The sequence below is a fragment of the Gossypium raimondii genome, chromosome 13, assembly GCF_025698545.1.
Source record: "Gossypium raimondii isolate GPD5lz chromosome 13, ASM2569854v1, whole genome shotgun sequence".
Lineage (NCBI taxonomy): Eukaryota > Viridiplantae > Streptophyta > Magnoliopsida > Malvales > Malvaceae > Gossypium > Gossypium raimondii.
Window position 1 is genome coordinate 14,149,415 of NC_068577.1, and position 26,815 is coordinate 14,176,229.

The window sequence follows — 26,815 nt, forward strand, 5'->3', positions numbered from 1 at the left end:
TTTGAAACGACAAATTAAGCTACTAAAATCCTATCTAGAAATTACTAGAAAATTCAAATTCTTCAAAATTTTATCAAAACAAGTAAATTCACTTTTAGAATTTTAAAACTTTGATATAAATGAAATAATTCATTCAAATAACTCATCCAAACACATCCATAGAGAATTTACAAATATCCGTATCTTTTAGACCGTTTGATACCAAAACTGCCTCTATTTTGATCACCCAATTTTTAGAGGCTTTCATTTTGGTTACCGAATGACTTCAAAAAATATTCAATGATCAAAATAAAAGTGACATAGATTTTGAATGACCAAAACGGAAGTGTAAACATGAGGTAGACATGATTTGGCATGTACAATCAACCGTCATTAAAGATTTAACGCTTAAGTGATTAAAATAAAAACACTCTAAAAATTAAGTGACAAAATTGCAATAATTTCTTTTAGAGGATCAAAATGAAAACGCAAAGTTAGATGACCAACTGGGTAATTTAGTCATTTTAGAATGTGAATAAAGTATAATTTGCACGCCCACCCCATGTTCGTATAAATTACTAGTAGAAAGCAGAAATAATGAAAATCATTTTTTTTTCCAGAAAATGGAAATCTTCTTAATAGCAGGAATAATCATCTGCTAATTTACAACTCTTTCCTTGCATTCTTCTCTCTCCATATGGCCATTTAGTTTAAAATTCAATTTTTAGAGATTCCAAAGTGATGTAGAAAGTGCAAGCAATGATCCCTATAAACAGAAGCTCAAGTTATGAGAAATTGCAGTCAAAGCAACCCTTGGAAAATGACATTTAAAGAATATGAAGCATTCAATCCATCTTTGTATCTTCAAAGTCAGTTCATTTGAGATAAAACTTAAAAGTTAAAAAAAAAAAAAAAAAAAAACCATTTCCCGGAACATTCTCAATATCTATCGTCTGATTAATCAGTACTCCAAGCTCTACAATTTACTATTTATTAAGCAAGTCGAACAAGAATATAAATGCAAGTACAAGGATAGTAAAAAAAAAAAAGGAACATGAAAAGGTCCAACAATTTGATATGGAACCCTTTGGATAATTGATGAATAGTTCTATGCAGCTTATATTCAATCAAATTATTGTATTACCTTTGTTTTTATTCCATGGCTTGTAGTAGATCACAAGAAATTTTATGCACCTGAACCATGTATGTCTATGGAAGAGTTGGAGAATCATCTTCAGCATAGTATGAACTGCTAAAACCCATCTTGCTCGAGTTTTTGATGAAACAACAACAAATTCATCTTCACCAGTATTCCCAAGTAATGCTATTTTCTTGTTAGAACTCGATAAATATTAGCTGATAGCATAACAATGGACATAGCAATGGTCATCAACACAAAACAATTTGGCAAAGGTGGTTATGGTGTATCCAATATTGATTGACATTCACCATCCGAGGCTTCCATAGTGTACGATCTGCAACTGAAATAGAAAACCGTACTCATCATGGAATCCATGAGCACCACAAACGAATACATTATTACCAACAGAGGCCCTTCCCAGATCCTAGAAGACCCATCTGCATAACTTAATACTTTTACTCTATGTTCAAACAACCCTTCCACAAATGCTAAACCAATTGTAGATCCAAGAAATATCAAGAGACCAACTTGAGTCTGCCCCTTAATAAGAACACCGGCCCGAAGCATTGCCTGCGGTCCTGAAACTTCCTCCAACACGCAGATTACAATCCCGATATTGCAAACAACAATGGCATACGCGAAGACAACCGAGAACACTAGCCCCATCATTATCACCGCATACACAATCAAGTCAGGTGCAAAGCCAACAACAGAAAGCAAGCTACATGCCACAACAAGGAAAACAAAGAAAGTGGTCACACAAGCAACAATAACCATACACATCCACACATATGTGCAAACGAGCCGCCTCCAAAACTTTAGGATTATCGTGAAAAACTTTGAAGCATCGGCCGGTTTCCTCGAGTAAGTACAATCTACACAATAAACCACCGCAGCCTTGGATAACAAAGACAATGTGATGAACAAAGGGAAGCACATTGCGGAGGAAACAGCCGACTCGGCGAACCTTTGTGACGACTGTTTGATGAAAGGCTTCAATGGGAGTCCACAGGTTTTGGCAACTAACAAAAGCCTAACAGTTAATCTCTTCACAATGGAATGATCAACTAACAAATTAGACATAAAGACCAAAGATACAGGGCAAATTAACAAAACTGCAATGATAAAAAAACTGGACGAATTGTACCGTAAAATCCTAACAGTTTCTCTTAAGATCTCTAATGCATTCATCGAATGGAATTGGTGGTTATCATCACTAACATCATAGGATGATTCTAGCTCAAAACTTTCTTCATGGGTTTCCTTAGATCCTTCTTTCTCTAAATGATCTGATCTCATTCGTACGCTACCAGTTTCCATTTTCGTTAATCAAAACCCAGAAAAGATATCGACCCCAGCAGCTAAACAAACACAGGAAATTATATAAAACAGAAGTGTAAATCAGATCTGCAAGAGCTTGACCCACCTTTGTAATCCCCGAGAAGTTCACGAAGAAAACACAGTAAAAGTGAAAAGCATGAAGATTGTGGGATTGGAGGGAAATTCTCGAGTGTTAAAAAAAAAGTCTTTTATGGAAGAAGAAGAAAAGAAAGATTGGTTATTAGAAAAAAAAAACGTACGAATTTGGATGTTATAGCATTGGCATGGCAAAACAAAGGGCATGTCTGAAGAAGTTAGCTGCCATTTTTTGAGGTGCTATGCCATCGTGCCGGCGTTCGTTAGTCTGTAACGGATTGAAAATGGGCTTTGCTTTTTTATGTTTTGGGGTTTTCAAGATTGGGAAATAGTTGTCAACACTGGACATGGAGGAAATCAGATTCAACAGGTGACTACCATTTTTGGAATTTGCGGCCTAAATCTTTTACAAAATTGGGATTTTCTTTATAAAAACCAATTGGGCTTTTGATTGATTAAACCAGGATAAACTACAGTATACTCATTTTAAAATAGAATTTATTTTATTTTAATTATTTTTTAATTTAATTGCCTTAATTAAGATAGGCTCACGTGGTTAACTCATTGAGAGTAATTGAATCTTAGGATCTCTACATATTAAACTTTGATCAAATTAAGAAGATTTTGGTTCCCAGTGCTGCTGACAAAAAGTAAGGCGTCTAAAAGCTGGAAGCTTGACTTGAAGAAGTGTACACCTGCGCAGCTCAAAACTATCCAAGGTGAAGAAGCTTCTTCAACATTGGCACTCACACACACACACGTGCATATCTCATTGCCTGATCTGCTTAATGAAAGCATGGATGAAGTCAAGTAATTGTTATGAGAATGATGATTAATACAGATTTCAGGACATAATTCTTAAGTTCCCTAAACAGAGCTGCGGTGGAGATGGGTACGGTGGGGGAATTTGGGTGGCTTTGACTCTGACTCAGGTGAGGATAAGTGATAGGAGGCTTGAAGATGCTGTATGGAGATGGTGGTTGTTGAGCAGTAGAGAAAAAAAAAAGAGAGAGAGGTCCCAAACAAAAATTAAAATATCACTTTTCTATTATTCAATGGGTTAATTCAATGGGTTAATGTCTCAAGTGAGTAATTCATTAATGGATTATTAAAATTTGTAACCACAGTGATTAATTCAAATAATAGTGACTAAAATATGAGAGTTTTTTATATAAATAATATAAAAAATTAATTAATTACGAAAATAAATTGGAGGATAAATTATTTATGAAAATATGTTGTTTGTTAAAGTACCCGTCGGTGTAGCCTGACACATTGGTGGCACCACCCTCCTTTTTTAACCAATTATTATGTAATCATATGTTTTAAAGAAAAATATAATCTTTTATTAGTGCCGACACTGTGTCAGGTAACATTGATATATATTTTTCTAAAATATCCGTAAAAATACAAGTATATATGGTAAAAAAAATTTGTAATGGAGTCGCCAGTTTGTCAGGCGGCACCGGTGAATTTTAAAAAAAAACAATGTCAGATAAAAAGCTGAGACAAGAAAAAATATTTTTTAATGGGTGTCATCAGTGTGTCAAGCAACACCAATGAATTTTTAAAAAAAATGGTGTCAAAAAAAGTTGCGACAGGAAAAAAATATTTTTTAATAGGTGTCGTCGGTGTATCATGTGACACCACTGATAATTTCAAAATAAATTATTTTTTAATAGGAGCTACCGATGCGTCAGACAACGCCACTAATAATTTTTAAAATATACATTTTTAATAGGTGTCGTTGGTGTGTTTGGCAACACCATTGATAATTTAAAAAAAATTATTTTTTATGAGTGCCGCAAATGTGTCAGACGACACTTGTACATTTTTAAAAAAAAAAGGTTGTTAGGGAAAACAATGAAAATCGAAAAAAACAATTATTAGTGGTGCTACCAACATGTTAGGTGACACTAGTAGTTTCGCGATGCTATCAAGATGTACCAACTAGTATTTATACCCAACCCCCCCCCCACCAATTCTATTGAAGTTTTGGGTTTCTGTTTAAATATTTTGTTTGAGTTGAAGTTTTTGCTTTCTATTGAAGAAAAGAAGAAAAAAGAGGAAAGATTTATGTTTAGTAGAAAGGGAGAAAACAGAAAAGAAAAGAAGAAACATTTGTGTTTTAGACTTCAAAAATCAAGTTTGAGTTTATAAGGTTAGTTTGTAATTATTTGTATGTAATTATATTTTTCAGTAGGATCTAATATTTTTTTTAAATAAAAGCTATTTTTTATTTTTATTTTATTTTATCCTGCATGCCTCAATCATCTGTCGGTAGACCACGAGGGTTTTAGACTTCCCAATACCCGAACAAGTAAACCATTTGAAAATAAAGCAAACTTGTTAGAACAAATTTTCATAAAAAAATTCTTGATGGAAATTTTAAATTTTTTACCTATTTACAAGAGGGAACACATGTGGTTGGTGACTCACTGATACTAGAAATGACATCCTGTACAGTGCCTAGGACTATAGTATTATTAGGCACCCATCTATATCTTGTGTATAGAGCTTTGTCGCTCGAAAACACTTACAATATAATGTTGCTAATTCTGCTGAGCCCCAACTATATGAACAGGCAGCTTGCAAATCAGTCAATAGAGACGAGTACATCATGTGGACTTTACTATTTGCGTCTGGCATAAATACCCCTTATCAGTTGCTCAGTTGCAGTATATACGCTCGAGCAGCACACATATTCTCCAACTCAGTGGCACTACTCGATGAGGTTTCAAAATTTTCCTTTAACCAAGATTTCAAAATGGTAAACCTAGCTTCACCATCAACGGGCGAGCGTCCAAGCAATTAATAGCAGAATATCATAGGTTCGAACACTTTACCTAAACCTATGACCGTATCATTGTCAATTGGGAGCCCGAGTTTGTAATGCCCTAAATAATTTATTTCTGTTTTTGTAAATTTTAACACAAATATGTATTTGCTTTAGTGATTAAGTGTTCTGGGTGTGTGTGTAAGGTCTTGGGTTCAAGTCTCACTTTTGGCAAATTCTGTTATTTTTTATCCTAGCCTTATCCCTGTTAGGTAGGCTTATGTATTATTATTTGTAAACTTATATTAGAATGAGTCTACTGGTTCGAGTGGTAAGGAGTTAGTTTGTTAGAGGTCTTGTGTTCAAATCCCTATGCGAGTGTGTGTGTTAATTTTTATTTCGGATATCTGTTAGAGGTTTGATGGAGTTGGGAGTTTGAAGTAGTTAGATGTGGTTAGTGGGGAGGATATTATGGGATGCGGTTGTTAGTGGGGAGTGGAGATGTTAATCAAAATCAAATTGATTATCTTTTTATTTTATTTTATTTTTTTCAAATTTTTTCTATCTTCCCAAAAGTTTGATGTTAGTTTTCTCTTTTCTCTTTCACATTCTTCTTTCTCTTCTTTTTCCTGCAATTCTGTCTATAATCTTCTGTTGTATCATTGTATTTCAAAATTTTTGTGTTCATCGTGTGATTCTGGTAAGTAGGGTTTTGTTTGACTATAGGTTTCGGTTTCTGTAAACTGATTGAGATTATTCTTTTCGTTGGAATTTCAATAATGGGGTAAAGTAGGAGGAAAGTAATTCTTTGAGAACGTTTTACGCAGAAGTTGTCGGGGAACTTGTGATTAGCTCTTCAACTACTTAAATCGTGAGAGTAATGGTTCTTATCGGCGGTAAGTTCGTTTGTGCGATTCGATTTTTTGTTATGGATTTTGTAAATTATCTGTTAATCAGTCGTTAGAATGCTGTTTTTAGGTTCTGGTGGTCTCGAGAGTGGGTTTGCATCAAAATTGAACCAGGTGTGCACTTAAAACTCAAGAAAACGAGGTTCGACAAAAGCTAAAAATTGGGTCTATCGAAACCACACGGGCATGTGGCCGGCCGTGTGGTTGGTCGTGTGCGACAAACGGCTGTGTGACTGTCAAAGGTGAGGCCATGTGCGAGACATGGCCGTGTGACAACGATTGTGTGGCTGTGTGGGCTACACGGGCTAGGCCAGATTGGACGTGTGGATGCACACAGACATACCACATAGGCGTATAGATTTTGGGCCAGGCCGTGTGGGCCATATGGGCAAGGCTAATTTGGGCATGTGAGCCACACGAGCATGTAGGCCCAAACTTCTGAAATTTTCCCTAAGGTCGCACGGGTTGTTCCAAACATCTGTGGGCCTATCATAGGGTCGATAAGGGCTAATCAAACCCTTTTTCATGTGATCTAATAATTTGATAGTCTAATCTGAGTAGGAAACTGTTATGTATGTCTGACTGTACTGTTTAAGTATATATGTTATCCGTATACGAGCATGTTAGGCATGTTAAATCTATTATTTCTATATATGTATTTTGTATCTGTGTTTGGGGTAGGATTTGTATATGCGGAGGAAGTGATCTGTACGGCAACCTTTTGCCTATATTCTGGCAGCTTAACTGCATATTATCTGTTGTGTTTCGCATCGACGCTATATAGTGTATAGGGATGGGTAGGTGTTTTTAACCCCACATGGTGTGATGGGATGGACGGAAATGGTGTGTAGAGGATGGTGGTAGGATTCTGTATATCTGTCTTGATTATTTGATTCTGATATCTGTATTTGCTAATGACTTAAATCTATATTTGTATTTGTCATGCATATAAGAATATTTTGTACATTTGTATGTTTATCTCTATTGGTTTACACACTGAGTTTATGAAAACTCACATCTGTTTGTCTGTTCTGTACAAGTAACCCTCAGACTTAGGCGGGTCGATGCGACGGAGGCTCAGTGATGACCAATAGATAAAACATCCTTTGAGTTTTCTATATTTTTAAAATTCTAGATTTATTTTAGAGTTTTTAAATTTTGGGAATCTCTGTAATGTATGGTTTTAACTGTTGGTTTTGGTTTGATTTTTTTTATCCTGCATTATTGTTGAAACGATTTACGAAAAGATGATTTTACGTAAACAAAAGTTTTTTTGGAAACACAAATTGAGAATATAATGACTTTTAACATTTTCGCTGCAAATTATGTTTTGGCAAATGAATAAATTCACAATGGTTTTGGCAATAAACAAGTAAATGAAGTTTTGTAAAATTTGGACACTTTATAACAAGTAACTTTATAAAGTTTTTGTCAAAATAAAAACAGTTTCAAAACCCTTCTTCGTAACAATCCCGGATTCGGCCATAATGTCTAGGTCAGGTTTGGAGTGTTATATTTAGTGGTATCAGAGCCATGTTGCAAAACTCGGACTGTGAATTTTGGGTTCCAAAATTGGGTTTGGAAAAGGATTGGTTTGTACACAAAAAATTGTTTCTTTTTAAGTATGTGGTACACCGAGTCTCCGGCGTCGATCCTGTAAGTACTTCTGGACTTAGAAAACATTGTTTTTGGAACTCTCTAAAATTGTACTGAGTTAGTTAGATACTAAACTTCTGAAACATTTCTGAACTTCTGCTATCTAAGGCATAAAACATCTGCTAATAAACACTGAAACTGATCCATAAAATTTTAAAATGTAGATAAATTTCAAATTACGATGAGCGCATAAGGAATACGTGGTCGAAGTTTTTGTGGGCGCAACAGACACCGTAGGGGGCTCGAGCTGAGTCTTCTTCTTTGGACAGTATGTTGAATCTTGATACGAGTGAGACACCGGTTTCACTTGCTACTGAGACTGGGTCTTGAAGTCACTCAGCTTGGGATGGCGCACTGTCCTAAGCCATGTTGATAGTTTTAGAGAGGGTCACTGGATCCTATTTTGAATCTGGGGGCCGTGGGTCGGTAACTAAACGACTCTGGTCTAATGTAGCTGAGCTATTTAGGGGGGTCACTGGAGTCGGCCCTACTGTGGCTGAGTACTGGTTGAGGCCACTAAGAGGATAATGAATAACATCCACTGCACTCCTGAGCAAAAAATTGAAGGGTGCAGTTTCTTTGCTTCGCGATGAGGCATATCAGTGGTGGTTATTGGTTGAGGAGGGTACTCAACTGGATCGCCTGAATTGGGACTACTATAAGACTGCCTTCTAGGGAAAATATGAGGGTGCGAGCTATATTGATACTCATAGGCATGAGTTCATAAATCTCAGGCAAGGTGATAAGCCTGTGTCTGAGTAAGACGCTGAATTTTTATATTGAATTGCTACGTTCGAGGCATGGTGGCATCCGAGTATGAGAAATGTATCCGTTTTGAGGACGACTTAAGGGATAGTTTGAGGGTATTGATTACTCCGTAGAGGGAGCGGGAGTTTACTGTTTAGGTAGATAAGGCGAAGATCGCCGAAGAGGTTAAGCACGTAGAGTGCTAGAATAGAGACCGAGAGAAAAGCAAGAATAAGAGGGATTCAGAGCCTTCTAGTTCTATTCAGAGGCTTAAGAAACGGGCCAGACCTGATGGGCCTGTTAGAATGAGAGTCCCTGTTATTCCTGCTAGGATTCAGCCTTGTAGTGATTGTGGTAGGCACCATCTAGGTGAGTGTTGGAGGAGATTGGGGGGGTTTTTCTGCGATGTGGGTCATTAGAGAATTGGATTAGAGTGTTCCACATCATGCTGATCAGATGCTAGATTCGAGACCTAGTTTTGTTCAGCCTTAGAGGACAGTACAACAACCACCTAGGGGTCGTGGACCGACTAGGGGTGGTAATGGTATGGGCCAATGATAGAGAGCACCAGGAAGAGGTGCTAATTAGACTGAGCCGAGGCAGCCTGCACTGGTTTATGCTACTCAATGCTGAGAGGACAGAGACTCCCCTAATGTGATCACGGGTACGTTCTTTATTTTTGATGCCCCATATACTGCTTTGATAGACATAGGTTCTACAAAATCCTATGTAGCTAATACTGTTTTTGAAAACTTGGGGATTATTGTTGAGCGTTCTTTGGTGCGATTACTGTACAGAGTCCGTTGGGACAATCTGTTTGGGTAAATAGACTTTATAGGAATGTTCTGTTAGAAGTACAAGGGGTTATGTTTCCAGCAAATTTGATGGAGCTACTGTTTGGGGAGTTCAACTTAATTCTGGGTATGGACTGGTTAGTAAAGCACCTAGTTAGTCTGGACTAGACGACCAAGAAGGTCATTTTGAGAATTAAAGATGATAAAAAAATTGTTGTGATCGGCAAGTGTCGAAATTACCTGTCTAATGTGATCTCTGCTCTAGCGACCAAGAAATTGGTTCAGAAGGGGTGTGAGGCGTATTTAGCTTACGTTAGTGTTTCAGTTTCTAGAGACTCTTCGATTGGAGATACCAGAACAGTGAGGGAATTTTTGGATGTTTTTCCTAAGGAGTTACCGGGTTTACCTCTAAATTGGGAAGTTGAGTTTAGCATTGGGCTTCTACCAAGTACAGCTTCGGTGTCCATCACTCCATACCATATGGCACCAAAAGAGCTTACAGAACTTAAAGCTCAACTTCAAGAGCTTCTAGATTGTGGTTTCATCCGTCCTAGTGTCTCTCCGTGGGGGCACCAGATCTGTTTGTAAAGAAAAAGGATGGTACCGTGAGGATGTGTATCGAATATCGGCAACTGAATAAGTTGACTATGAAGAATAAGTACCCACTTCCGAGGATCGATAATCTGTTTGATCAGTTCCAAGGGGCTTTAGTATTCTCGAAAATAGATTTCCATTTTGGGTATCATCAACTTAGGGTTACGGAAGCTGATATTCATAAGACAGCTTTTAGGACTCGTTATGGGCACTACGAGTTCTTAGTTATACCATTTGGTTTAACGAATGATTCGGCTGCATTCATGGATATGATGAACCGATTTTTCAGTAGTATCTGGATCAATTCATCATAGTCTTCAACGACGATATTCTAGTGTACTCTAAGATTGAGGACGAGCATGATAAGCATATTAGAGTAGTGTTTTAGATACTCCGAGAGAAGCAACTCTACACTAAGTTGAGCAAATGCGAATTCTGGTTAGGGGAAGTAACATTTCTAAGGCACGTGGTTTCTGCGGAGGGGATTCGAGTTGATCCTAAGAAGAATGAGACTATGCTTGATTGAAAACAAGCTAAGAACATTTTTGAGATCTGCAGTTTTCTAGGTCTTGCGGGTTACTATTGGAGGTTTGTTGAGGGGTTCTCACTGATTGTCGCTCCTCTGACTAAGCTTTTTTGCAAGAATGTTCTTTTCGTCTGGACTGATGTGCAAAAATTGAACTTTAAAAAGCTCAAGGCTATTCTAATTCAGGCTCCTGTTCTGATACAATCTGAATTTGGTAAGGAGTTTACGGTGTATAGTGATGCGTTGCACGTCGGTTTGGGATGTGTATTGATGCAAGATGGTAAGGTTGTGGCTTATGCGTCTAGACAGCTTAAGCCGCACAAGAGGAATTATCCGACGCATGATCTCGAGTTAGTTGCTGTGGTGTTTGTATTAAAGATATGAAGGCACTATCTATATGGTGAGAGGTGTATCATTTACACCGATCACAAGAGCCTCAAGTACTACATTACTCAAAAGGAGTTGAATCTTAGGCAGCGTTGATGGGTTAGCTACTCAAAGATTATGACTGCACGATAGAATATCATTCCGGTAAGGCCAATGTAGTGACTGATGCTCTTAGTCGTAAAGTGATAACTGATTTGAGGGTGATGTTCGTTCGTCTTAGTTTGTTTGATGATGGGGGTTTGTTAGCCGAGTTACAAGTTAAGCTGACTTGGATTGGGCAAATTTGGGAAAAGTAGTTAGGGGATGAGTCTCTGGTTTTGCAGTTTCACAGGTTGAGAGCGGTAGTACTTCTGATTTTGGACTGAATAAGGATGGAGTTCTGTATTTTCAAGTTGTGTACCGAATGATTCTGATTTAAGATAGTCAATTCTGAGGGAAGCGCATAGTAGCCCTTATGCTATGCATCCCGGTGTAATAAGATGTATCGGGATCTCCGTGAACTGTACTGGTGGCTAAGTTTGAAAGGTGAGGTAACGGATTTCATATGTCATTGCCTAAAGTGCCAGCAAGTTAAGGCTGAGCACCAGTTGCCTTCAAGTTTGCTCCAACTCGTTAAAATCCCCTTATGGAAATGGGAGCGTATGATGATGGACTTTGTCAGTGGGTTGCCTTTAACACCCATTAAGAAGGATTCTATATGGGCCATAGTGGATCAGTTGACCAAGTCCACCCATTTTATTATAGTTCAAACAGGCTACTCTCTGCAAAATTTAGCGAAGCTCTACATTTTTGCTATTGTAAGACTGTACGGGGTTCCAATTTCTATAATTTCTGATAGGGATCATTGTTTCACTTCTCGGTTATGAAAGAAACTGTATGAAGCTCTGGGTTTGAGATTAGACTTCAATACTGTGTTTCATCCTCAGACCAATGGTCAATCTGAGAAGGTGATTCAGATACTTGAGGATATGCTTCAAAGCAGTGTAATTGATTTTCGAGGTAGTTGGGAGGATTTTCAAACATTAGCTGAGTTCACCTACAATAATAGTTTCCAGTCTAACATCCAGATGACACCTTACGAGGCTTTGTATAGTTGTAAGTCTCGTACTCCGCTATGTTGGACTGAGTTGGGTAAACGACAAGTTTTGGGTCTTGATTTGGTTTCTGAGACTAAAGATAAAGTCAAATTGATACAAGATCGTCTTAAGGCAGCTTCTGGTAGACAAAAGTCTTATGCAAATCTAGAAAGAAGAGATATCGAGTACTCTGTAGGTAACTTCGTATTCTTTGAGGTATCTCCGTGGAAGAAAGTTTTGAGGTTCGGTCGTAATGGCAAGTTGAGTCCTAGGTCCATTGGGTTGTATTAGATTCTGAAGCGTGTGGGACCGGTTGCTTTACAGTTAAAACTACCTCCAGAGTTAGACTGTATCCATGATGTGTTTCACGTCTTGATATTAAGGCGGTATCGGTCTGATCCATCTCACTTTGTCTCTGTTAAGGAGATCGAGGTTAGAACGGACTTGACTTTTAAGGAGGAGTCGTATCAGGTTTTGAATCGAGATATTAAGGTTCTGAGGAGGAAGTCCATACCGTTGGTAAAGGTTCTGGGGCGAAATCACGGCACTGAGGAGGCCACGTGGGAACCTGAGGACTCGGTGCATCAACAATATCCTTATCTGTTCGAATCAAGTAAATTTTGAGGCCAAAATTTTTTTAGGGAGTAGAGTTGTAACGCCCTGAATAATTTATTTCTGTTTCTGTAAATCCTGACACAAATATGTATCTACTTCAGTGGTTAAGTGTTTTGGGTGTTTGTTAGAGGTCTTGGGTTCAAGTCTCACTTTTGGCAAATTCTGTTATTTTTTATCCCAACTTTATCCCTACTGAGTAGACTTATGTAATATTGTTTGTAAAGTCATATCAGAATGAGCCTACTGGTTTGAGTGATAAGGAGTTAGCTTGTTGGAGGTCTTGTGTTCGAATCCCTACACGAGTGTGTGTGTTAATTTTTGTTCCCGATATCTGTTAAAGGTTCAGTGGAGTTGGTAGTTTGAAGTAGTTGGATATGGTTAGTGGGGAGGATATTATGGGATGTGGTTGTTAGTGGAGAGTGGAGATGTTAATCAAAATCAAATTAATTATCTTTTTATTTTATTTTATTTTATATTTTTTCAAATTTTTCTCTCTTCCCAAAAGTTTGACATTAGTTTTCTCTTTTCTCAGCCACATTCTTCTTTCTCTTCTTTTTCCTGCAACTCTGTCTATAATCTGCTGTCGTATCATTGTATTTCAAAATTTCGGTACTCATCATGCGATTCTAGTAAGTGGGGTTTTGTTTGACTGTAGATTTCGGTTTTGGTAAACTGATTGGGATTATTCTTTTCGTTGGAATTTCAATAATGGGGTAAAGTAGGAAGAAAGTAATTCTTTGAGAATGTTTTGCGCAAGAGTTGTCGGGGAATATGTGATTAACGCTTAAACAGCCTAAACAATGAGCGTAGTGGTTCTTATTGGTGGTAAGTTCGTTTGTGCGATTCGGTTTTTTGTTGTGGATTTTGAAAATTTTCTGTTAATCAGTAGTTGGAATGCTGTTTTTAAGTTTTGGTGGTCTCGGGAGTGGGTTCGCATCAAATCTGAAGTAGGTGTGTACCTTAATCTCGAGAAAACGAGGTTTCGACAAAAGCCAAAAATTGGGTCTGTCGATGCCACACGGGTGTGTGGCCAGCCGTGTGCGAGACACGACCGTGTGACGACGAGCGTGTGGGCCCACACGTGTAAGCCACATGGGCATGTGAGCCCAAAATTTTTAAAATTTTCCCTAGGGTCACACGGGTTGTTTTGAACATCTGTGGGCCTACCGTAGGGTGAATAAGGGCTAATCAAACTCTTTTTCATCTAATATTCTAATCTGAGTAAGAAACTGATATGTATGTCTGGCTGCACTGTTTAAGTATGTATGTTATCCGTATGCGAGCATGTTAAGCATGTTAAATCAGTTATTTCTGTATCTGTATTCTGTATCTATGTTTGGGATGGGATTTGTATATGCGGAAAAAGTGATCTGTAAGGCAACCTTTCGCCTATATCCTGGTAGCTTGACTGCATATTATCTATTTTGTGTCGTATCGACATTATATGGCATGTAAGGATGGGTGAGTGTTTTTAACCCCACATGGTGTGATGGGATGGACAGAGATGGTGTGTAGAGGATGGGGCTAGGATTCTGTATATCTGTCTGGATTAGCTGATTCTGATATTTGTATCTACCAATGACTTAGGTCTGTATTTGTATTTGTCTTGCATATAAGAATATTGTGTACATTTGTATGTTTATCTCTGTTGGGTTACACACTGAGTTTTTGAAAACTCACATCTGTTTGTCTGTTATGTACATGAACCCTTGAACTTAGGCGGGTCGGTGCGACGAAGGCTCAGCGGTGACCACTAGATAAAACTACATTTGGGTTTTCGGTATTTTTAAAATTCTGGATTTATTTGAGAGTTTGTAATTTTTGGGACTTTCTTGACTGTATGGTTTTAACTGTTGGTTTTGGTTTGATTGTTTTCTATCCTGCATTGTTGTTGAAATGATTTTCAAAAACAACGGTTTTATGCAAACAACGGTTTTTCTGGAAACACGAACTAGGTTTCTAAAATATAATGACTTTTAAGATTTCTGCTACAAATTATGTTTTGGCGAATGAATAAAATCACAACGGTTTTGGTAATAAAAAAGTAAATGAATATGTTTTGTAAAATTTGGACACTTTATAACAAGTAACTTTATAAGGTTTTTGTTACAGAGTTGCAATGCGACATTTTCCAGAGCGAGATGCACTCCCCACACGAAAAATGAAATGTGTGCAGAGCGCCACCGCTCAACCAAGGCGGATATTAAGTTGACCCTAAACTCAAACAACCGAATCAATGTCGCTGCTCCAAATCTGACGGCGTCCAAGTATGGCAAAATACGTTCATCTAGCTGATAGCTCAGACCATTGACACATGCCCTCAACACTCGGTACTCGCCCTATCTATATTAAATTATAGCATGAGTTAAATATGACAATTAAATAAAAAATGGCGTGCAACTTTATAAATATATCAGTGAATAACAAATAACAATTTTTTTATTGACACATTAATCATCATTATTATATGATCGGTTGCTCGATCAAAAATTCATTTCTATATTTGCACAAACAATAAAAATTTTAATCATCGACTAAAAAATTTTTTAAAATAATTTACTATAACTCGTACTTTTTAACTTAAATTTAAGTATCATTATTAAAATATATATAAATATAGACACAACAAACTGTAGCAAACAACCCATTCTCGTAATTCAATTTCCCTATCCCATTTTGGTAATTATTTAATTTTTATGTTATTTTTATTATCTTAAACATTAAATCTAAAATTATTATTACAAACTAAAAAAACAAACATTAAAACTATATTAATCCATCCCTACACCTTAAACACAAATATAGTCTTTACAAATAAAAATATAAACAAATATAGTCTTTACAAATAAAAATATAATCTTAAATATTAAATCTAAATATTAAAAATAATTAAAATTTTAAATATTAATAAAATATAAAAATTATTATAACAAACAATAAAAACATACCTTAAAACTATCAAATTTTCTCCCCCTAAAACACCAACACAAATCACCATTCTCTTATAACACCAACACTATAAATATATATATATATATATATATTTTTTTTCTTTCAACCTCAGCTAAGTGAAAGGGGAGGGGTCATGGGTTTTATAAGGGGAAGGAAAAAAAAATAAAACTGAAAATGAAAATAAAGGGGGGAGCTCGTGATCTCCCCATTTATTTATTTTTTAGTTTTTTTTTCTCTTTCAACGTTTCTTTTACACTCAATTTTTTTAAAAAAAATTATTGGTGCCGTCTAACAGACCGGCAACACCATTAAAAAATTATTTATTTTTTATTTTTTTCATCGTGTATACCCATATTTTCACATAATTACACAATGATTGACTGACAAGGGAGGGTGGTGCCGCCAATGTGTCAAGCGGCACCGTCGGGCATTGTAGCAAACAGTCCATTTTCATAAATAATTTGTCTCCCAACCTATTTTAGTAATTAATTAATTTTTTTATATTATTTATATAAAAAAATCTAAAATAGGACAAATCCTATTTCAGAGTGACCATGAGTGTAGTTTATCCTTAAATCTATATTGATATTATGTTATCATATTTATACTGTTTAATGAGAAATGGTAACCTTATTAGCATAAATGGAAATACTTAGGTACTTAAAATGATGAATTAGACATGTAATGAACTTAAACAAGTGAAGTAGAAGTGGTAGTATAGTATAGTAGTTTGTAAGATTGGCATAAACATGAATTTATGATATGGAAAGCATTTGGTATAAAATGATATGAGATTAAGTTAACTATTGTATGGGATAGCTTTCATGTTGGCTGAATTGTTTGGTAAATGAATGGTAAAGTTGCAGGTTGGTGAACACTTGAAATTGCAAAAATATAATGTGACAGTCAAATGACTTTGCGACGAGAAATGACATATAATAAAACGACGAGACGAGGAACCTCGTGGCCTCAACGAGGTCAAAATAGTGAGTGACGTCGCGACGTCAGGACGTGATGTGAAAAATTGTTTGGCGGCCTCACGATGTGAAAGGATTGATGTCACGACGTTAATCCCAATATTTTGAATTTCTTACAAATTGGTCCTATTTCTATCTCGGGTTAGCTTTAAGGCTTTCGTAAGCTCTTGTAAGACCCAAAAATGATTGTATATTTATTTGAATGCATATTTTTCTTGAATTTAATCATCTAATAGTATAATTTTATTGTAAATGATCATAGTTGCTCCAACAACGAGTGTGACACCTTGTAGCTCGGACCCGACGATCGGGTCAGGTAATGGGGTGTTAAAATTTGAATATGTTAAGAGTGTTAGAGACTGAGACGTAGCTTCCAATTTCTTTTGAATTTGCCTTACTTTCTTTTTCTTGGTTTAAATATGGTAAAGGTCCCTATACTCTTCCAAAATTTAAACTTTAATCATTATACATTAATTTTGAGACATTAAGTCCCTATACTTTTTATTTAAAATTTTAGTCCCTCATTATATTTTTCCTTTATAATAGGTGATGTCGTTGTTATAAAAAAGGTAAAATAACTCTTTTAGTCCTCAACATTTACATTTTCTTGTCAATTTGGTTCTTACTTAAAAAGTACATAAACAATTACAAAAAAAAGTTTTAAAATTCAAAATTTTTTTCCATATTTTCAATAAAATAAAATTGTGAAAATTTAACAAATCTTTAAAATTAAAAATAATAAATAAATTTTTAAATATGAAAGATATAAATTGTTCAGTTTATATTAAATCAAATTTGAACAAGTTTTTACATTAAATATATATCAAAAATATTTTTATGTAAATTTAATTATAAAATATTAGTATAAAATAATTTTAAATAATGATACAAACTCTAAATTGATTCAAAATTGAAGCCCAAAAAGAAGAATCAAATCAGTATCATTAAACCCCATCTCCATCTCCATCCTTATCTTCCTATTATTTTAATTATAATCGATTCAGAGTTTATTCATTATTTAAAATTATTTTATATTAATATTTTATATAATTTATAATTAAATTATCATAAATATATGTTTTATATATAATTAATCTGATTTAAAATAAAAAAATTGTTCAAATTTGATTTAATAGAGATAAAAAATTGCTTAAAATTAAAAGATGTTATAAAACAAAGAGAGATGGAGAGAATAAAGAAGAAAGAAAATATGAAAGCAACAGAGGTCAGATTTTATTGATCAAAATGGGTGACTACAATGATTCACCAGAGTTTCTATTTATAGACATAAGAAGTATAAAAGAAGTAAGATCTAATTCTAATAACTATTAGAATTTAAAGTACATTAAAACTTTATCTTGATCATGATGGACATCCACTTAATAAGATATTCATAACACTCCCCATTGGATGTCCATTGGTAGATAATGTACCTTGTTAAAACCTTATTAGGAAGAATCTTGTGGGATAAACTATAATACGTATAATATGCTGCCTCATTAAAAACCTTACCAGGAAAACCTAATGGGACAAAACCTCGATTAAGGGAAAAAGAGTGCAATGCGTATTTACTCTCCCTCATGAAAACATCACATATTTTCTCATATTCGACGTATTCAATCTTGAATACTAGTTTTTCAAATGACTATTTGAATGTATTTGCTAAGAACTTTTATTACCATTCTTTTAAAAGTCATGAGTGAGAGAAATTTGGGGAAAACATATTTTGATCTCTTTAGGAGATTCAACAATAATTATAACAAACTTCAATCATGATTCTTTAAAAAAAACAAATAGGTATTTTGGATCATTTTATAATCCTCCTTCAACTACTATTCACTAAGTCAAATTTACCACATATGTTCAAATTATTTCAATTCATATAAATGAACAATTTCTCGAGAATTTCAATATGCTTCTACTATCCTAAATCCTTCAAGGATTTTAATATAAATTTTACTATATAGTGATTCATAAAAGGATGTAACAATAATCATTAGACATAAGTTAAATCTTTTATGAATTGTCAAGTTAATAATATATCTAAAGGTTATTTCATCCACCATAAAAGAATATTATATCTTTTCATAATCAATGCCAAGACTTAGTGAAAAACTTCATTTTTTTATTCTGCTTTTTCAAAACAACTTCAATTGCACCCTCACTGGCTTTATACCTTTAGATATTTGGACTACTGGTCCAAAAACTCCATGAATTTAATTGTACTTGAGTTGCGTCTTTCTATTTTGATGAATTTATTCCATATCTATATTTCTTAATGGATTTATTCACGATCCTCCTTTTATTTCATTATTTCAATAATAATATTGCATGCAAAATCATTATAGATCACTTTTATTATTCAGTTCCACATTTTCTCGAATTGACATAACTTATCGAGATCTCTTATTTTCATTATTTTAAATTTCAGTTTTAGGTACTTGAATCTCTTTTAAAGTTTTACTTATTATTTATGTCTTAGGAGCACCCGCCTCCACTATATGACCATTTAGGAGAATTTTTATCTTTAGAACCTATCAATCTATTATTTATTCTAACTAATTGTCCTATTGGGACTTTGATTCAAATTAAAATATTAGATGGTATATAACACTTGGTTATTCTCATTAAGTTTGTAAATACATCTAATAGTTAACTTGTAATGAGTTATCCCTATTGAACTTCGGTTCAAATTACTCTCCCCTAACTTATTACAAGTTATTATTTCTCTCCCTAATGTCAGGAAAACTATCGAATCAAAATTGTAATCACAAATCATGTCATAATTGAATCTCGAATACATTCAAAACATCTAATAATATAAAGAAACTTGTAATTAATATATATTCCCAACTTTCTTTGAGAACTCACTCATCTTTGTGCGTTATGGTGGAGCAATTGGAACATATACACATACAAAAATTCAAAGATGAGAAATATTTAGCTTTTTATTAAAAACCAATTGTAATGGGGAGTATTTATAACTTATTGGCTTGATGCGTACAACACGTAAATCAACATAATCTCATGTTGAAATAGGAAGTTTAGTTCTCATAAGTAATGGTTTAGACATTAATCAGAGGCGTTCAATCAATAATTTCTCTAAACCATTATGCGCATACATAACAAACTTTTACAAAAGTTTTTCAAACTCAATCAATAAAGGATTGAGATATAAACTCACCAGTGTTAGCAAGATGAATCGTCTTAATTGCATGATCTGAAATTAATTATTTAAACAAGTAATCTTGCAAATGACATATTTCAAGTTGATAAGCCATATGTGATTATTTTGTTTACGCATCTACCAAAATCATATAATATCAAAACCATCCACATGGTGGATGAATGAGCCCATATTCATTTCAAGAATGTAAGACATAAAATCTCAAGTTTAGCTAGTGAGTTTCTAATAATCAATTTTCATTGAGAACAAGTAACATATAAGAATTCTTTTAAATTAAAGAATCTTTTGGTTCTTTAATGAATGTCCATATGAATTCTTAATTAATTTTCGTGTCATATACGATCCAGGATGGTCTAAATGGTCATGCCAAATAGTAAATGCATTTGTATCAAGAAACTTCGATTTACTTTAACATGTGTTGCAATTGTACTAAATTGTAACAAATTAATAATTTTACTATCATTCCTTTTACTTTGTATCCACATATAAGTGATATTGTGACATTTACTACTAGAAATGTCTAAATCAATGTGAAGATTATAATGTCACTAAGTCAACAAAATAAATATAATTTCCAAACAATTATAAACAATATTCACTTCAAGGAATATGCCAAAATCTTCAAATATCTAAAAAATTGCAACTTCAGTGCATCCAACCATAACAAGCTTTAGATAGAATTATCATATTTCATTACTCATAAATAGATATTTCACAGTCAAATATTTTGTTTTCAACCCCTTAACGGGATGATGAAAATGAAGATCACAAATATTCTAAAATAAATATAAATTAATAACCCAATCCTCTCTTTTCATCTTTTCAAAATAGATATTTATAACAATAGTGATTCATATGAAATATAATATTTTTCTCATTCACAATCTCAATATCTTTTAAAACCAATGGATTAACCATCACAAGATATTAATATTAGCTCTTCGGAGCTTTCTACTAATTTTGTACTATCGAATATTGGAATAATATTTGTTTGTTTTAGTACCAAATAAGATAAATACTTTTATCTATAATGATAGAATTTATTACTACATTCTCATATCATTCCTCAAAGAATATTAATAGAAGCACAATATTTAGGCCACATATATGGCCAATAATCTTTCATATCACGTTGATAACATAAGTTAACTTTACCCTTTGAAGAGTTATCTTGAGAACTCTCATTGTTCTCTTATTTATTACTATGTTTCCACTTTTAGTGGTCCATAATTATATCTTTTATTTTCTTTATGTTTGCATTCACTTTAGGGAATGTAATAAATCTAGTAGGATAGACTTCTAAATGCCTCAATTGATTCTTTATTTCATAATCACCATCGCAAAACATGCGTGGATTTTAAATCAAAATTTATCTATTCCTGTTGCCATGATGAGTCTCCAATCACATCCTTGATTACAACAACAATCATGATCTCTATATTTTTATTTTTCATAATTGTTATGTATTGCTACATTTACTTCAGGGAATGAAGCAAAACTAGTGGGAAGAATTTCATAATTTTTCATTAGTAACTTATTACTTTGCATAGCCACTAGAAGGTATGAGATCATTCAAAATACTATTAAATTCATTTTCACAATATTGCTACTACAGGAGCACATTAGATATTTCAATCATATAGTGTAATGTATTCCTTGGGAATATATATAATACAAATACATGAGTATCTCATGTTATTCATATATATGGTTTTAATGTAAAAACATGAAGGTTTTATTCAACATACGTCTTTTGATCTGAAAAACAATATTATATTTTATAAATTTTGCATCACAAGGGCTAAAATATAAGCTCTTAAAGAGCTTTTTACGCTTGATGCAATATTAGCTCTTTAGGAGCATATAATCATTTTATTGTATAACCTTAATGAATGCTTAATTTATTTTAAATAAAATTTTATTTATTCATATAAAATTAAATGAATAAGGATAAATAAAACATATATTAAACGTAACAAATAATAAATTCATGTCACTAATAAATTATTGTGGTTAGATAATATATATTTTATATATCATACCGAACAAAATACAAAATATTATAATGTCAAATTAAAATAATTTTATAGCTATAAAAGTTTAAAATAAACATTTTCTAACCTCCACCTCTTATGACATAACTTCATCTCAAATTTTACAATGATATGAAATTATCACGCATGTGGTGAATATCCCGAGTTCATGACAAGTAAGTACTTTTACTCATATTTCGCAATAATCATATATCTTAATCAAAATCAAAGTTAAACCAATCAATTCTATTAAAAATATTTATCTCCATATAAAATCCCAATAACTAAATGCGTGAAGGGTTTTATAAATTTATAGAGATATGTATAGTGAATTATATAAATTGAACTTTTTAATAGAAATTAAATCTATATTTGAAAAGAAGTTGATTAGATTGACTTACGTTACCGTGGATGAGAAGTACTGATTATAAACATCATTTGTAATGAAGAAAAAGAGATCATCCCCAAGCAAATATTAAAAAGCAAACTTTGAGAGTGAATCTTATAGTACTCGGAAGCTTGTGAAGGTTGGAAATTGGTTGGAGTCACATCACACTATCCCTTGAACTTCTCGGTATATAAAGCAAACTAAATTTTGGTATAATGGCATGTATAGGTTAAATTGACCAATGATGGCATGTAAATGGTTGGTTGTAATTAGCCATTGGAATGGCTAGTGATGACATGTTTGGTGTATGTATATGAGGTTATATCATGTTTAATACATATATGTGCTTGGTTTGATTAGATTGAATTTTTGGTAAATTTATATGTACAAATAGGTAAGTATGAGTACATGAATACATGTGATGATATATCATGCATAAGATTTGTTTTGGCTTGGTTTAATGTCTTGAATTGGTTGGTGAATGTATTCAAGTGTTGTTGTAGATTGAAGGAAAATTATGGTGAGAAAAGTGGCCTTGAAAATGACCTATTTTCGTCCACACTAGCAGAAACACAGGCGTGTGTCTCAGCCGTGCGTGACACACAGCCATGCGCACGGATGTGTGGTTTGGCCGTGTGTCCCCGCATCCTTAAAATTCAGAAATAGAATGCCCAGATAACTTCTCATGGGTATATACACGAGCGTGTGTCTCGATTGTGTGTGACACGCGGCCTAGTTCACGGGTGTGTGTATTGGCCTTGTGAACCCTGCACCCAATTTTTTAAAATTAAATTGTCTACACGGCCTAGCACAAGGGCGTGTGGCTGGCCGTGTGACCCAAGTTAGAGACTTACACGGGTATAGACACAGGTTGGGACTCGGTTTTGTGCCTCACATTGAATGCCCACACGGACTAAGACACAGGCGTGTCACTTGGCCGTGTGAGCCACACGGCCTACCCATACGGGCGTGTGTCCCCTGCACCGAAGAAAAAATTTGTAGTTTTGCGAAAAATTCTCTAAGTTCCCGATTTAGTCGCGTCTTGTTTCTAATGCATAACTTGGGCCTCGAGGGTCCATGTAATGGACAATATGATTAAATATGTTTGGTTTTAGATATGAATAATGAATGACATGAAATAACTGTAATTGTTCTGTAAACTTCAGTAATGCTCTGTAACCCTATTCCGACGATGTTATGGGTTAGGGCTGTTACATTTGTTGGTATCAGAGCTACAGCTTAGCCAATTCTTGGACTAACGTACCAAGTACAAATTTAGCTATACATGTCATTATATAATTTGTGATAGTGTGATATCTCCTGACCATTTTAAACATGTTTTTCATATAGTAATATCGTCCAACCGAGTTGAATCTTAGGAAGATGAGAGCAATGCTCAAGCTTCAGTACAAAGAGCAATATCTAGTAGTAGAAGGCCCGTATATGAGGGACAAGGTGCGGAGGCTAAAGAAGCCTTCTTTCAAATGATGAATAAATGTTCACTGTATACTTAAGAACAAATCCTGCTGTACAACAACCTCCCCCTCCCCCTCCTACTCCTCAACCGGTTCCTGATATACCACAAGGTACAGATCCTGTTAGAATTTGTAATCCCCCAGTAGATAAAGTTCATAAATATGGGGCAGAAGAATTTAGAGCTACTGCTGAAAACGATCTAGAAAGGGCTGAATTCTGGCTAGAAAACACCATAAGGTTCTAGATGAATTATCTTGCATGTCTGATGAATGTTTGAAATGTGTTGTATCCCTGCTAAAATATTTAGCCTATCAGTGGTGGAATACCCTGACTTCTATTGTACCGAGAGAGAGTATCACATGAGAATTTTTCCAAACAGAGTTTAAAAAGAAGTATATTAGCTAGAGATTCTCTAATCAGAAAAGGAAGGAATTTTTAGAACTTAAACAGGGGAATATGACTGTATTTGAGTACGAGCGGGGATTTGTTCGGTTAAGTAAATACACTAGAGAATGTATCCCGACCAAAGTTTCCATGTGTAAACATTTTGAAGAGGGATTAAATGAAGACATCAAGTTGTTAGTTGGGATTCTAGAACTAAAAGAATTTGTGGTACTGGTTGACCGAGCACATAAATTTGAAAATTTAAGTAAAGAAAAGAGGCAGGCAGAGATAGAAACCTGGGTTTCAAGTAAAAGTTTTATGGTAAAGTCACAATCGTTGGCTTTAAAGAAATCAAAGAAATATCATGATCATTTTGTCACATCTACGGAGTACTCTGGTAGAGGCCGAACTATGCAACGCTCTAATCTGAGATCTCCGTCCCTATCTGTAACAAGTGTAGGAAGTGTAGGAAACCCCAAATAAAGATGCAAATATTGTAATAAATTGCATTTTGGTGAATGCCGTATGAGAAGTAGAGCTTGTTTTAGATGTGGTTCTCTTGACCACTATCTAAGAGACTACCTAGAAAAGCCTGAAAAGGACAATAGACTTCAAAGCCGAGTAACCTCGCTTTGAGAGGTAGACCACCCCGTCATCCCGGAAATGTCAGTGGCAGTTGATGTATGACAAAAGATTTAACTGTTAAATTTGAAGCACGAGTGCCGGTAAGGACATACGCTATACGTGCACGTAAAGATGCCTCTGCACTTGACGAAATTACTAGTACTTTTTCTCTTCTTGATACTGATATTTCTGCTTTGATTGATCCTGGTTCAACACATTCATACATATGCACAAATTTAGTGTCTACTAAAAATTTACCTGTCGAATCCACTAAATTCGTGGTTAAAGTTTCAAACCCCCTGGGCTAGTATGTGATGGTGGATAAAGTTTCTAAAAATTGTCTGGTAATGGTACGGGGTTATTGTTTCTCAGCTGATCTGATGTTGTTGTCATTTGATGAATTTGATGTAATTCTGGGAATGGACTGGCTAACTCAGCATGATGCAGTGGTAAATTGTAAACAGAAGTATATTGTGATAAAATGTCAGAATGGTGAATTGCCCCATGTTGAATCTGATAAACTAGATAGGTTGTCTAATGTGATTTCAGCTATATCAGCATAGAAATATATCAAAAAAAGGTATGATGCTTATCTTGCTTATGTGATGGACACTAAAGTATCTGAGTTGAAGGTTAAATCAGTGTCGGTTGTTTGTGAGTATCCTAATGTGTTTCCGGAGGAATTACCTGGATTACCACCGGTCAGAAAAGTAGAATTTTCTATAGATCTTATTCCAGGAACAACTCTTATATCTATAGAACCTTATAAAATGACCTCTACAGAGTTAAAAGAGTTGAAAGCACAGTTACAAGAGTTGAATGATAGAGATTTTGCTCGACCAATTTTTTCACCTTGGGGTGCGACGGTTTTTTTTTGTTAAAAAGAAAAATTATGTATTAATTATCGGCAACTCAACAAAGTCACAATAAAGAATAAGTACCCATTGCCTCGCATTGATAACTTGTTTGATCAGTTAAAAGGTGCCACTATATTTTCAAATATTGATCTTCGTTCCGGTTACTATCAGCTACAACTGAAAGAGTCAGATGTGCCAAAGATAGCCTTCAAAATCAGGTACGGGCACTATGAGTTTCTTGTGATGCCGTTCGGCTTGACTAATGCACCTGCGGTATTCATGGATTTAATGAATAGAATTTTCAGACCGTATCTAGATAAGTTTGTTGTGGTGTTTATTCATGATATTCTGGTATACTCCCAAAATGAAAATAAACATGCTGACCATCTGAGAATTGTGTTGCAAACTCTACGTAAGAAACAACTGTATGCCAAATTTAGTAAATGTGAATTTTGGCTTTGAGAAGTTGCTTTTCTTGGACATATAGTATCTGCTAAAGGCATCAGAGTGGACCCAAACAAAATTTCAGTAATTGTTAACTGGAAACCATCGAAAAAGGTGTCTGAAGTAAAAAATTTTTTAGGATTAGTAGGTTACTATCGGAGGTTTGTAAAAAGGTTCTCGATGATAGCTTCTCTGATAACTCGCTTGTTGCAGAAAGATGTGAAGTTTGAATAGACTGATAAATGTCAATAGAGCTTTGATAGATTGAAAACTCTGTTGAGTGAAGCACCCATACTAGTTCAGCCTAAATCGGGTAAAGAATTTACAATTTACAGTGATTCATCATTGAATGGTTTGGGTTGTGTCTTGATGCAAGAAGGTAAGGTAATAGCCTATGCTTCTAGACAGCTAAAACCACATGAAAAGAACTACTCGATACATGATCTAGAATTGACAACCATTGTGTTTGCATTGAAAATTTGGTGACACTATCCATTTGGTGAAAAATGTCACATATTCACTGATCATAAAAGTTTGAAGTATCTGATGTCGCAAAAAGAATTGAATCTGAGATAGCGCAGGTGACTTGAGTTATTAAAAGATTATGATCTGGTTATTAATTATCATCCGGGAAAAGCCAATGTGGTTACAGATGCTCTGAGCAGAAAATCCTTGTTTGTCTTACGAGCAATGAATACCCGGTTGTCTTTGTCTGATGATGGTTCAATCATAGCTAAGTTAAAAGCTAAACTGACATTTCTATAGCAGATCTATGAAGCTAAAAAAAATGATGATGAACTACAAGCTAAACGGGTTCAGTGTGAGTTAAATTCCAATTCAGAATTTTAGATTGGGCCTAATGGTTGTTTGTTATTCAG

The 26,815-nt window shown here is 34.6% G+C and overlaps 1 protein-coding gene across 1 annotated transcript; it reads right to left on the reverse strand.

Moving 5' to 3' along the window:
• Window positions 1–903: 903 nt before the first annotated feature.
• LOC105784116 (uncharacterized) lies at window positions 904–2,982 on the reverse strand. Its single transcript, XM_012609910.2, has 2 exons — window positions 2,701–2,982; window positions 904–2,481 (listed from the first exon to the last, which is right to left on the reverse strand). Exon 2 carries the CDS (start codon window positions 2,438–2,440, stop codon window positions 1,397–1,399), a length of 1,044 nt encoding a protein of 347 aa, XP_012465364.1. The 5' UTR covers window positions 2,441–2,481; window positions 2,701–2,982; the 3' UTR covers window positions 904–1,396.
• Between the last annotated feature and the right edge of the window lie 23,833 nt (window positions 2,983–26,815).

Excerpts from the sequence above, each read along its gene's own strand:
- LOC105784116 (XM_012609910.2), bottom strand. The coding sequence starts at position 2,440 with ATGGAAACTGGTAGCGTACGAATGAGATCAGATCATTTAGAGAAAGAA.